Source organism: Gopherus evgoodei, chromosome 9 (genome assembly GCF_007399415.2).
Source record: "Gopherus evgoodei ecotype Sinaloan lineage chromosome 9, rGopEvg1_v1.p, whole genome shotgun sequence".
NCBI lineage: Eukaryota > Metazoa > Chordata > Testudines > Testudinidae > Gopherus > Gopherus evgoodei.
Window position 1 is genome coordinate 19,932,305 of NC_044330.1, and position 14,513 is coordinate 19,946,817.

A 14,513-nucleotide genomic window follows, 5' to 3' on the forward strand; every position below is an offset into this window, starting at 1 on the left:
AGTCGCAAGAAATAGGTCTTATGTATTACACTTTCAAGACTACTGCCTTTCTTTTCACAGATTTATGATGCCAACAATAAGAGATATGAAGTTCCAGTACCACTATTCCTCCCTAGTACTCCAACAAGTACAGAAGCAGGTCGACTCTATGAAGTGACCATTAAGAACAATCCATTTGGTATTCAGATTCAGCGCAAACGCACTGGAACAATTATGTAAGTGAAAACTTGGTTTGCTATAGATGACATCTTTATTTTAACCTATATATTTGGTGGAAATCCCTAAATACTGGCTTAGATTTGAATAGGCTGCATTTTGCTAAGCTGCCATGGTGTTACTGGTGAAAAGTACTTGATGTTAAATTAATTAACTTGATATGTTTCAGCAAGACCTATTTATTATTTTAGCATATTTCTCCATTGGAGTTGGAAATGTAAACAAAAAATAGAAGTGTATCTGTGGCACCTATAAATGTGGGACAGGCTGGTGGCCTTGAGTACAATCCCATATGAAACACTAGGTATGTAGCTAACCTATCCTGTTGCTAGCATCGCTGCTGCTACACTCGTAGTTTTAACATGCTGGCTCGATGAGAACTAGCACAGGTATGTCTGTGTGATCTGGAAATTACCCCTCCAGCTCTAATGTAGACATATCCTTAGAGGGAACATTATTACATCCTCAAGAGCTTTCAGAGCAATTAATTCTCACTTAGAACTAAATCTGTTGCAAATTATCAAACTCATTCTCTGATCAAATTGAGAACAAAAAGAATGTGATTTACAGATGCTGATTCTGAGCTGATACCTAGCTTAAAGAGAGGCTATCCCACTGATGTTGGAGCTGTGGCTTAAACAAAATGAAGATAACTAAACATTCTCCTTTGAGTGACTGGTCATGCTCGTGTACATTCCACTGCAGGTGTGCTCGTGTACATTCCACTGCAGGTGTATGTGCACCCAATGCACTTGAGTACAAGACTTCTGCCAGCAGTACCGCTAGTCAGTATGTGTGCTCCTGCCCTTCTCGTGCATGGACCTGAGGCCATAAAAGGGACATGGCTGCCCCCCTCCCTCTCAGTTCCTTTGCACCATCTGTGGTGAGAGCTGGACAGTGAGAGTTCCCTGTCGCTCTTGAGCCTCAGTTAGCCATCTGTGACAGAGATTTTCTGATTTGTACATACTTACAGTTCACTTCGTATAGTGACAAGTTAGTTAGTTAGCTGATGGTTTAAATCCGGGGAATTTTTGCATGGCAAAAAAAAGCCAAAACATCTGTGTTCCACATGCACAGCTGTCACTGAGAGTTTCAAATGTTGCCTAATTTGTGTAGGAGAGGGACAAGTGGGGAACAAATGTCCTATCTGTACCTCTTTCCCCACGAGGATGAAGAAACAAAGGAATTCCTGTCTTAAAGTTATTCTTCCTGAAAAGACAACATGTCCCTCTTAAGAGCCCGGCCCTGACCACGAGAGAGCAGAGCTTTCCTCTACAAAGAGTGTCTCTCTGGGTGCCATGGCTCCAAAGCCTATTTTGGAAGAGAAATGTAGATTCCTAGATTCAAGATGTAAGAAAGTTTAACAGATTAACCAAGGAAATGAAGAACAGAATGATTCCCCAATCATCTGTTCTCCCTTCCTTGAAGGTGGAATTAGTACGCTGCCTCCAACTGCAGGATACATACATACTTTCTGTGGCTAGGATGTATTGCCACATGAATTTCTAGTTCATGGTAGGCAATATGCACTACCAGGACATGGTGCTGCCCTTCAGCCTAACACATGCCCTGAGGGTGTTTACCAAATGTATGGCAGTAGTAGCAGTTCATCTTCAACATTTAGGCGTTCAGATATGTCCTTATTTGAATGACTGGCAGTAAGGAAAGTGTTTGCTCTTAGGATGTCCAAGCCATGCTGGTGTGCAAAGCAGGAAGAGCCACTTATCAATGAAATGGAAAAGGTTCTCAGTGGACTGAGTCTCACTGGTTGTTACCAAGTAATAGAGAGATTACACATATATTAGATATTACCCATATATTAGATTACCTGCTATATTTTAAATCTTATAATTTGTTGCTATCAATGAAAACAGCATTTCTGGTAGCAGTCAGGTACCATCTGCCAAAAGGGAGTCTGAGCTTCAAGCACTGTTAGCCAAGCCCCCCTTAAAGACATTTCACAAAAACAAAGTTTCTTTTTGGCCACACCTTGTTTATGTTTGAAGTTCCACCTCAGTCAGGTCATTCATCTGCCGGTGTTTTTTTCCAAAGGCTCACTCTCGTAAAGCCAAAGAGAGGCTTCATACTTTGAACATTATTTTAGATTATCTCCTATACACTTTGTAGGAGTGCAGGGCAGCTGGTTAGAGAACTGTATCTATCTCATTGGATTTCTGACTGCATCAAACTGCTATTATCTAGCAAAGATTGCTCTCCCTCCGAGGATAATGGCCCATTCCACAAAGGTTCATTCCACTTCCTGAGTCTTCTTGAGTAACATACATGGATATATGCAAGGCAGCAACATGTTCACTAGCATATACCTCTTCCGGTCACTGGGCTATCACTCAAGCTTTCTGAGACGGTGCCAGCATTGGCCAGTCACTGTTGCAATCTCTCTTCAAGTGATCCAAAGACATTCTACTGCAGGTGACATTTGTGAACAATCACTTGGAAGAGAAGAAATGGTTACCTACCTATACAGTAACTATCCTTCTTCCTGTTGTGTTGTGCACATACATGTTCCACGACCCTTCCCCACTATTTAGTGTATTAGTTGGACAGTGGTATGAAGGAATGGAGAGGGAGGCAGTGGTCAAGCTCCTTTAAAGCCATTGGCTCCTTGAATGAGGAAGGCAGGGGTGCGTGTGCCACAAGTGGTACTGCAGGAATACATCTTTGATTTGATTGAATGTGGCGAATATACACTTTGAGCAGAATGCTTATATTCACAATGCTGTTTCATGTTTTTATCAATGACTCTTAAAAAAAAACCCACAAAATTGTCACTGACAAAGTTTGCAGATGCTACAAAAATTGGGGGATTGTTAAATATTGAAGAGGACAGATTCCTGATCTGGTAAACCGAGCTTAAGCAAATGGACATTATAAAATGGATAAATGTAAATGTATATATCTAGGACCAAAGAACAAAGTCCATACTTACATGATACAAGATTCTATCCTAGGAAGCAGTGACTCTGAAACAGATTTGGGGTCATGGTGGGAAATCAGCTGAATAGGACTTCTCAGTGTGATGCTCTGGCTACAAGAGCTAATGCATTTCTGGGATGCATAAAGGAGAGGCTCTTGCCTAGGAGCAAAGAGTTATTTATTTTATTTCTATATTTGTACCGGTACGACTGCTGCTGGAATACTGTGTCGAGTTCTGGTGCCCACAATTCAAGAAGGATTTTGTTAAACTGGAGAGGGTTCAGAGAAGAGCCACATGAATGATTTAAACGAATAGAGAACACACCGTATAGTGATAGACTCAAAGAGCTCCATCTGTTTAGCTTAACAAAGAGAAGGCCAAGGGGTGACTTGATTGCAATCTGTATATATCTACATAAGGAACAAATAGGTATAATGGGCTGTTCGAACTAGAAGAGAAAGATATAACACAATTAATTGCTGACGGTTGAAGCTAGACAAATTCAGACTGGGAAGTAAGGCATAGATATTTGACAGTGAGGGTAATTTACCATTGGGACAACTTACCAAGGGTCGTGGTGGATTCTCCATCATTGACAATTTTTAAACTAAGATTGCATGGTTCTCTAAAACAGATGCCCTAGGCATTATTTTGGGCAAGTTCTATGGCCTGTATTATACAGGAGGTCAGACTAGATTATCTCAATGTTTTTTTCTGACTTTGGAATCTTCTGAATCTATGAAAACTTTTTCTCCTGAGTAAAAGCACAAATTACACAAGAGACCCAAAATTTTCGCAGTTTGATTTGTGTTTGAAAGTTCAGGTGCTTATCCAAACCAACAAAACTGTCTTCAGCCTTGACTTCACAAATCATTCAGACCTTAATCATCAGCCTCTCTAACATCTCCTTTGTTTCCCCATATGTCACCATTACTAAGCATGCAATACACTGGGTTTAAAAACATCACTGAAATTGAAATTAATATATAGATTAATTAGAGTTTCCTTCAGTTCTAAGAAACTTTTTAATAGGTATTTAGTGTTCATTTTATCTAAATTCCAGAGTGTATTCAATAATACCCAACTTCCTTACACTCTGACACAGATAGTCTTCTAGCAGATTAAACAGTCAACCTGTACTTCATTAAGAAAAGCAATTGCATGACTACTACCCCAAATATTCTCGGTAACTTTCAAAATTCTCAGCAACTATTATATGTGTATCTTTCCAGCTCTTTACTGATGATAATGGGATAATTCTCATTCTGTTTCAGTTGGGATTCTCAGGTACCTGGCTTCACTTTTAGCGACATGTTCATTCAGATTTCTACTCGTCTGCCATCACAGTATGTCTACGGCTTTGGTGAAACTGAACACACTACATTTCGACGTGATATGAACTGGCAGACCTGGGGAATGTTCACCAAAGACCAGTCCCCTGGTGTAAGTAGAGATAAAATTTGAATTAGATTCTTTTCTAAGCAGCTACTATGTTCTTGGTACACATAACTTAGAGATATTTTCCAGGGTGGTGATAGTATATTTTGTTTTAAAACAACGCAGACAGTAACACCGGTGTATGATATGCCCTGGTTACAGATATCATAATCATTACAACAAACCAAAACAAAGTTTATTAACAGTTAAGGTCCTATCAGGTAACCTGGGGTTTGGAAAAAAACCTCTCTTAAAACAGGTTATTCCATTTTGGAATAATTGCACTTTTCTGTGAAGCATCTTAATATTTACCACATCTGGAGATGGGATAGCAGGCTATATGGGCGACTGATCTTATCTGTTGTGTCAATTCCTATGTTTCTATGGTCTATGATGGGGTCTACAAGAACTGAGCAGAGCTGGAGAACTATTTTAGACCATACTTTTTGCCAGTTTTCTCTCCTCCTTCCCAAGTTCTGGAAACTTAACTTTTATTAACTTTTCAAGGTGTGATGATTTTGTTGAAGGCCACTTTGTGAAATCCACTTCTAGCCTGAAATACTGTGGTTTTAATATTTCATAGAGACATGTCTTGGCAGCAGTTTTATCCACTTTTCAAATGTGGCTAGTGTAAAGAGGACAGGGAGAGGGAGAGCAACCCATAGACAATCACTCTCACACACATAGTTAAAATATATATTGGCCAGGTTTCCTGCGATGCTGGATGCTGAGAGCTCTCGTTGACTTTAATGGGAATTACGGGAGAGTGCCCAGCAATTCTGAAAGCACACATCAACCCCCGCAGGTGAAGTTGGGACAGAAATGGCGAGGAACATAAGCACAACGGTTCCACCTCCAAGAGTGAGACGGGTTAGTACCAGGCCATGCAAGCCCAACATCCCCCCACTACGCGGGCCATCCTGAGGCACCAAGACGTCAGCAGGAAGAAGAAGGGAGCAAGGAAAATGCAATTGTCACATCTCCCTGTGAGCAGGGCAGGCATTAGCTCAGATGGAACCAGCCTCGTATCACTTTCAGGCTGCTCCTATAAATGTAACTAAATGCTGGAGGACTTCGACGTAATCGTGGGTGATCTTTTCCGGCTTAAGAGGGTTCAAAAAATGTCCAGTTTTCCAAGTTCATAGTCTGGGGCTGCTGCCCAAGCTGGTCCCACTCCCTGAGAAGATGAAGTAGTATGCCTAGGTAGGGCTTCTGCCTGCCAAGAGAAAGAGAAGGAAGTGGGTCTATCTGGGACCTCAAATGTAAATAGTCACTTCTATATATACACATATGTAAAATGACCTAAGACTGATCACTGACTCACCCTGACTTGTGTTTTTATGAAAAGTGGTTCAGTAATGAGAACTGTACGTTCATGTTACACACATCACATTGCAGTGGGAGCAATCACAACAAGTATTCCAGCAAGCCACAGTATGGAGAAATATTTGTGAAGGAATTCTGTGAAACTGCTGAGATGAAAGTTCAGTGGAGTAGCAAACTACATGACTTGACCCTTGAAAATGAGTGCTCCATAATCATTGGTTTTCTTGTTGTAAAGTGCTGAGCTGTCATTGTTAAACATGTGTGATAGGAAAATCCATGGGTGGATCATGTTATAGACTGTTACATGTTTCTCTCCTTTAGATGCTGCTTCATCAGTCTAGTCATTAAATACCTTGCTGTCTTCTATTTACATAGCTGTACTCTCGTGACCTTTACAATCACACCTTGAGAACTTTTTGTATAAAACAAAAAAAAATGTCAAAAGGCCAGTTGAATATACCAGTGCAATACAAGAAAAGTGCCTAAAAGATGAAAATGGTGGGAAAGTTATTTTAGTAGAGTGGATTTATCAGTAATCATTTAGGAATATTAGACTGTTTACTTGCCAGTAGAATGTCCACAAATTATGTCAAGTATCAGAGGGGTAGCCGTGTTAGTCTGGATCTGTAAAAGGGGCAAAGAATCCTGTGGCACCTTGTCTGTTAGTCTATGAGGTGCCACAGGATTCTTTGCTTCTTTCACAAATTGTGTTGACCTCCAAAGTGAAACCATAATTTTTTTCTTCTTTTTGCAGTACAAACTCAATTCCTATGGTTTCCATCCCTTTTACATGGGCCTGGAAAATGATGGAAATGCTCATGGAGTCCTCTTGCTTACCAGTAATGCAATGGGTAAAAAAGAAAGAAAAACTTTCAGAACTAGTTTCCTCTATTGTGCACTTTCTCATAACAATGGTTTATTCAACTACTTGCTTCCTGAATGTATGCTCTGCATTTGCAGATGTCACATTCCAGCCAACCCCTGCTCTGACGTATCGCACTATTGGAGGAATTCTGGACTTTTACATGGTGTTGGGCCCAACGCCGGAGTTGGTTGTTCAGGAATACACTGCAGTAGGATAAATTATGTTGAAAGTTCTACAATCAATTGTATTTTTGTCCTGTTTTCCATATTACCAGGATTAAATGTTTTCTTCCCCCCAATTTTATTGTTGTTAGCTGATTGGACGACCGGTCATGCCACCATACTGGTCTTTGGGATTCCAGTTATGCCGTTATGGATACCAAAATGACACCGAAGTCTCTGACCTCTATGAGGCAATGAAGGCAGCTCGGATACCTTATGTATGTTGTTTGCAGTTATAATTAGTGATGTTATTTGAATTCTCTAATCACAGATTTGTTCTCTAGGGAAAAAGAAATGAGAAATAATTTATAGAAATGAAACCGCATACTGTACTGAAACGGTATTCTTTGTATGCTTTAAGCCCATTTATGCCCTCTTCACAGATGATATTATCATTACACCAAACAAAAACAAAATTTAGTCCTATGAGGACCAACTCGTGCTACTCAACCTGGAAAGAATGAAAGAAGTTACGGGAAAAGTCTGCATCATTCCTTATCACCTTCGCATCACCTACAGTGTTGTAACAGTGTTGATAAGATTGTCCTACATAACATAAGGCATTCACTTCCATCTCCTATAGATTCTGAGGAGCAAAACATTCTCTAACTTCATCTATATTTTGTCCTCATGCAGAACCTTAATAGTAGCCTCATATTCCTTGTATCCATGCATCTGGCTGTCACAGAGTAGGTTTATTTGGAAAATTATTCTTCGTTAACATTGCTAAGATTACTGTTAAGGTTTTGTGTAAGAGCAGAAGTTGGATGAAGTCCACAGTAGGTCATATCCCGATACGGGCCACCATTTGTAATGATACGCTTTTTCAAGTAGTCTGCAAGGATGGAACCCACGTCTCTGGATCTAAAAGCACGAGCCTCTACTTTTTGAATTAAAGGACGAAGCACATTATCTTAGAGAGTAGCAAACTCATAAACCTCTATATGTGATCACTAGGGGATGCATCTTTTTAAAAAAACACATTGTGTGTTCTTGACTCCATTTACATTCTGTTGGTTTCTAGTAGTTTACTTCCACCTAATGTGTGGAAACTACAAGCTGCCCTGTCTTCACTCCGAGTTTATCTAGTATTAGTTAACCTGAATTAGATAACGTGAGTTAAGAACACATCATATTGTCCAAGAGCAGATAAGGCCTATAGTCAGATAAATAGCTACTGATGTTAGCATGGTTTATACACTTCTTCTGGGGCAAGGAAGTTTTATCCCAGGTGTCAGAGGGCTACAGCAGTTCATCTCTATTTATGTATAGCCCTGACTTGTAACAACAACCCTGGTCAGTTTGGAGCTATACCTATCTCCTAGAACTGGAAGAGACCTTGAAAGGTCATCGAGTCCAGCCCCTTGCCTTCACTAGCAGGGCCAAGTACTGATTTTTGCCTCAGATTCCTAAGTAATCCCCTCAAGGATAGGGCTCACAACCCTGGGTTTAGCAGACCAGTGCTCAAACCACTAAGCTAACCCTCGCCACCAAGATCGATCAAGATTGAATTCTTGATCTCAGGAATTAACAGCATAAACTACTGCTTAAGATAAAGGACCATACAATTTTTCCACCATGTCACAATGTTACTGTACCATTCTGTTTTCATGGCATTCTCCCTGCATGATATAGAGCCGCAATTTATATATCTCTTTACTTAACTTTATTAGCTGCTATAGAAGAACATTGTAAAAATATGTTAATAGAAAACGATGCTTCCTTCAAATCTTAAATTGTACCTCTCTCAAAATATTTTGAGCCAACTTCTTCCTGGTGCAAATGCACTAAATGTATAGTATGGATGAATATATAGTACATACTGATGAATCTAGCCCAATGTCTTTGCTTTAAAATACAATATTTTGCCCTTTTACTTTTGTTAAAGCCAGCACTTTTCTTCCAGTCAGGAAAACTAATTCATAAAAAAATAAGAATCCCAGATGATAGCATTTGAACATTCTGAAGCTAATCCGGTCTGAATCAGACTTTCTTAAAGTTAGTTATGCCTTTGACTTCTAAACTAATTTCTAAGGTTTTTTGTGTCTTGTGTTCACTTATTGCAGGATGTACAGTATACAGACATTGATTACATGGAGCGGAAGTTAGACTTTACTCTCAGCCCAAACTTTGCAGGACTTCCTGCTCTGATTAATCGAATAAAAGAAGAAGGAATGAGATTTATCGCTATTCTGGTCAGTAGTTTGGTACTTTTTTCTTCACTTAGTATACTTCTAGATAGTGAAATACCCTAATTCACTGAATGAATTAAAAATGTACATATTTGCTTTCTTAAAATAACTGTAAAAGTGGATTGTCTCTGTATTTTAGGACCCACCTATCTCTGGCAATGAGACAAATGCTTATCCACCATTCACAAGAGGTGTGCAGGATGATGTCTTCATCAAGTGGCCTAACAGCCCTGAGATTGTCTGGGCAAAGGTACTATTGTGAGAGCTACAGTTTAACAATGAGGAGTGGATTTCAAAGGCAAAAATGACTGTTCTGAATAAATTGTATTTGTTTTTAATTGAGGACTTTCTTATGGCTTTGCCCGCCACCCGTCTTGTTTAGGGTGTCTGTGGTCACTCTGGGAGAGGTAATAGTGAGATGGTTTAGACTGTAGTGTGATCACTATAACAATGATCTTCAGCTATTTATCTTTTCTTAGGGGAAAGATGTGAATGTGCAGAGAAGGAATTTATTTTGTACATTGCTAAATGTACGTACACTGTAAAACATGTAACATTTTCTTGACAGTTGAGAGTACACTGTGACCTGCAAAGAATATATTTTAAAAGCTGTAGGAGGTCTCGCAAGCTACATAAAAATCAATTCAGTGTAGCTTAATTTCTTTTCTTCCCTCCGTTCTCTTTAGGTTTGGCCAGATTATCCTAATGTAATAGTTAATGAGTCTGCAGATTTAGAAACACAGATCAAGGTATGTACGCTTAACTCTTCCACTAATCTTCCCTTCAGCCCCCTCTCTCTCATAGTCTCTCCACCTCAACCGACTCTACTTTTCGTCCTTCCTTCCCCTGTCCCTCTTCTCTCCTTCCCTTCTGTGAATGATCTCCCTTTCTTTGGCTTTCCAGTTCGCTAATCCCTTCTCGCACACCCACACACCACAGATTTTTTATTTTATTTTAATAGGGGAAAAATCATGGAACTAATATAATATTTCAAAAAGTCCCTTTGCTTTTGTGTTGTATCCTTCATCCCACCCTTTGTCTTATGGACTTAAACTGTAAGATCTTCAGGGCAGGGACTGTCTAGCACTCTATATGTACACTGATAAAACCATGTTCCCAGTTGGTCTGTAAGGCTGTAAAACAAACTGTAAATAATAAACAATAGTTATAAAATGTATTTTATAAACTAATCATCCTAAACCTACACTTCATGTAATAAAAAAAGAGTTGGATAATGAAATCTTACAAAATTGAGAGCGTTGAACAGCGGTAGAATTGTTAACGAACACTATTGCTAATCACACACATTGTTGACTATTAAACCCCCGCAGCCATTCATATGAGGTAATCCCGAGTGTTCCTCTCACTCCATTCATTTAGATTTTGTTTCTCTCAATAGTACTAATGCTGGAAAAAATCTTATAGAAACATAGAGTAAAATCCTGACTCCACTGAAACCAATGGCTTAGAATATGTGTGCGCTAGAGCTAGGAGATGTAATTTCCAGATTAAGTACACATAGACTAAAAATCAAAGTGTAGCCACATCAGCACAAGTACTGGGAGGAGCGAGCAGCCTACGTACATCCCTAGGGTCACAGATGGGATCAGATCTGCTAGGCACTTCTGCGGCTTTCACCGTGGTAGCTCTGCTTCTATTTTTATGACACTAGCTCAATCAGAGCTGCTGCTGTTCTGTCTACCCGAGCTGGAAATTGTACCTTCTACTCCAGTGAACACATAGCCAATGAGACAGCATTTCAACTTCTGTCCCTATTACCTTACAGCAATCCCACAGATACAAGGTGTTCAGGCCTGACCTACTAGTGTGGCGAGGCACCAGCAAGAAACTTAAGAATCTTGAGCAGAATCAAATTCCCCTGAAACCAATATATGGAATCGGGCCCTAAAGTTGTCTCGGGCCTTCTACATCTGCCTTCTTTGTGATAGGTTATGTGTAGTACTGGTTTACAAGTCAGTACTATATTAAGAATTGAGTCCTGGGAGAAGTGAATGGTTCAAACTCTTCTTAAGAGTCATAGAACATAGGACCTGGCATAGTGGGTCAGACTGCTGATCCATCTAAACCAATCCCTTATTGGTCCATGAGACAACCTTCTCTCTTATCCCATGACTATTTAGTTTGCTTAAAAGCCTTTTGGGGAGGGACCGTGTCAAAGGCTTTCTGAAAATCCAAGTACACTATATTGACTGGATCACCGTTATCCATATGCTTGCTGAGCCCCTTTAAGAATTCTAAGGGAATGGTGAGGCATGGCTTACTTTTACAAGACTCTTCCCCCCGCCCTCCAAATTATCTTTATCCAGATTTATTGCCCCAAAAGAATAGCTTTATTGTGGGCATCTCCCCCACCTCCTCTGCAGTGAAAACTGATGCAAATAGTTCATTTAGTTACTCTACAAGAGCCTTGTCTTCCTTGAGTGATCCCTTAACACCTTTTTCATCCAATGGCCCCACTGTCTGAATGGCAGGCTTCCTGCCTCTGATGTACTTACAAAATCTTACTGTTAGTTTTTATGTCTTGAACAAGTTGCTTCTCAAATTCTTTCATGGTTTGCCTTATGATACTCTCATAATAAACTTGCCAGAGTTAGTTCTTCTGCCTGTTTTTCTCACTTGAATTTGACTCCTAAATATTAAAGGATGCCTTTTTGCCTCTAATGGCCTCTCTTACTCTGCTGTTTAGCCATTGTGGCATTCTTTTGGTGCTTTTACTGTCTCTTTATCATTTGGGTTATACGTTTAGTCTAATGCTTTATTTACCTGAGACTATTTGCTTTAGTCGGAGACATGTTTACTTGAACAGTTAACAAAAAATATGAGTTTTAGGATTGAGTTTCATACCACTGTAGGTTCATATTAACAATAGATTTCTGTAATTTAATTACAATCTTAGCCAGTGGTTTAATTTGTTTAGGTTGTTGAAGCATATCCAAACCTGTGTCTCTTTTCCTATATTGCCTGTTACTATTTTAGCTGTACAGAGCTTATGCAGCTTTCCCAGATTTCTTCCGCAATTCTACAGCACAGTGGTGGCAAAGGGAAATAGTAGAATTCCACACTAATCCAAATGATCCAGCGAAGAGTGTAAAATTTGATGGCCTGTGGACTGTAAGTGCATGCCTTCTCTTTGTTTAGTAATACACCTTGTAGGACATTTGTTACCGGTTTCACAAAATTCTTACTATTCTAAGAAGGTTTCAGCAACTTTTATGCTACTAAGTATTCATTATCTTTAATACCATGTTGACTGCTTCTTCATCTCAATGGCTGAGCCTACAATGACGAAACCTGAGGGTTAGCCTCACCAATCACTTCAAACATGATGCATTTGTTTAATGCTATATGTTGGGGGACTCTGTACCTGACGGCCACATTACATTCTGCTTTCTGTGGGAGTTCAAGGATCGGCTCTGACTTTGTGGTGAGCCAGTATAAACAACTGTGGATGAAACGCAAGTTAGCAGGAAGGGAAATCAGAGCACTAGTTCTAGAAGAGTAATCTAATGCCTGCCCCTGCAAAGGTTTTTCCCAGTTGTGTAATCTTTGTGAGTCAATTTAGTGCTCAAAACAGTTGGGGTAAAACCAAATTGACTTCAGTGAGTTATTGTTTAATTGGGCACTGTGTAATCTTCATCCCATCACTATTAGTGCACGTTCGTCCCTGTGGAAAAGTTAAATTTCAAGGTATGAAATTGCCTAAAATGCAACAATGTAAGCCACATAGATAATTCATGGAATATCTGTAGATGTGATGAGTGTACAATCTATATCCACATTCACCAAATGTGCCATATCAGTCAACATTGTTTTGACAAATAATGTTCTCTTAACAACTCCTCCCAAAATCACTGCAAAAGATCAGCTTGTTTTCTAAATAATTGTTGCCATTCAGTGTAAAATAACTGGGTTAATATATTATTACCATGAGGGATAACCTTCTATTAAGAAAATCTGTGTTCCTGCAGTATGTTTTATCTAATGGCTAATATATGAAATGTTTGGGTTGAGTTTCAAAGTAGTCTAGGGGATTATGATACACGCTAGTTTTATTAGAAAATATGTCTAAATTCCCTAGAGTCCTTTGAAAATCTCAGCCTCAAGAGATTGCAATATGCATGGCTTCCATTTACAGAAAATGTAACTCTGTATCCATCTTCTAAAGAAATATGTCAAGACAGAGATTTCTGTGCTTATTAATACACTACAATAATGATGTGCCAATTCGGATGAACACCATCAATATCATGATACTATACTTTGACAAGCATTGAAAAAAATCTTTTACTGTTCTAGTCTGTGTTTCTGAATCCAGCACAAATGTCTGTCTGTTAGTTCATATAAAACAAATTAAGGGGTAGCATTTTGTATGGCTCGAGTAAAATATGCAAAGTGGAGCCTATTGAGTAGTAAAATGCTTTACTGGTGAAGACAAGCACAGAGTTCAGATTGCAGTGACCTGTGGGGACATTTCATTGGGCATATGGTGCTAGTCAGTGTGCATATGGATAATAGAATTCGAGATGTGTGAGAAACATGAAACACAAGCAGCTTCTAGGCTTAAAGAGTGCACCCCTCTGCCTTGTGTAGTGATTTCCTCTCTTCCCCATGCTGATTCAGAAATGACACAGATGTACTCCATAGGGAGCTGTACAGCCACGTCCATAGCTTCTCAGCCAGGGAGCCTGAGAAGCAGGGGCCTTTAGTGTATGGAAATAAAATGCAAGTTTTGGGGAGCACCCTAATTAATTCAGTCAGAGCTTGAGGAGGCCAACAGCTAGTGAGGAAATGAAATAACATTTGTAACAGCACAGCGTTTGTCAGCAAAAGGGTTCTGATGAATTTTCCATTTGTATTCAATCTGTGTGTATATTTGCTCCCTCGTTTACAAGTAGATGGCACATTTAGGAAACTTTAGTTCATTGACTATCTGAGTTGACATTGGTTCAGGGCAAAGATACTGAATATTTGTGTTCTTTTCTTTAAAAAAAAAACAAAAAAAAAACCCCAGGACATGAATGAACCAGCAAGCTTTATTAATGGAGCAGTTGATGGCTGCAGAGAACCACTTCTAAACAACCCACCTTATATGCCACGTAAGGAATCTTATCTGTACTTTGCATTCTTATTATCACACAGATTGTTATTAAATCATATCGTGTGCCACCCAGCAGAAAAGATTTGTAAATTAGATCCTTCATTATTAATTATTCTCTGTGGGCCAAAATAAGAACGTTTCTTTGGTCCAACCTTGCATAAAATATTAAGCATTAATTTATTTTTCGTATTAAAATCCATGC

General features: G+C 39.3%; 2 protein-coding genes across 2 annotated transcripts in view; both read left to right on the plus strand.

Moving 5' to 3' along the window:
- The window catches only part of LOC115657624 (maltase-glucoamylase, intestinal-like), a 181,572-nt gene extending 176,957 nt beyond the window's left edge, over positions 1-4,615 (plus strand). Inside the window, exons 74-75 of the mRNA XM_030575679.1 lie at positions 61-215; positions 4,426-4,615. Of these exons, the coding sequence (XP_030431539.1) occupies positions 61-215; positions 4,426-4,615 (345 nt within the window). The remainder of the gene's footprint in view (positions 1-60; positions 216-4,425) is intronic.
- Positions 4,616-5,410: 795 nt separating this feature from the next.
- The window catches only part of LOC115657626 (maltase-glucoamylase, intestinal-like), a 59,491-nt gene continuing 50,388 nt past the window's right edge, over positions 5,411-14,513 (plus strand). The window contains 9 exon segments of the mRNA XM_030575681.1: positions 5,411-5,458; positions 6,669-6,765; positions 6,875-6,987; positions 7,093-7,218; positions 9,067-9,195; positions 9,332-9,442; positions 9,879-9,941; positions 12,190-12,324; positions 14,225-14,309. Of these exon segments, the coding sequence (XP_030431541.1) occupies positions 5,411-5,458; positions 6,669-6,765; positions 6,875-6,987; positions 7,093-7,218; positions 9,067-9,195; positions 9,332-9,442; positions 9,879-9,941; positions 12,190-12,324; positions 14,225-14,309 (907 nt within the window).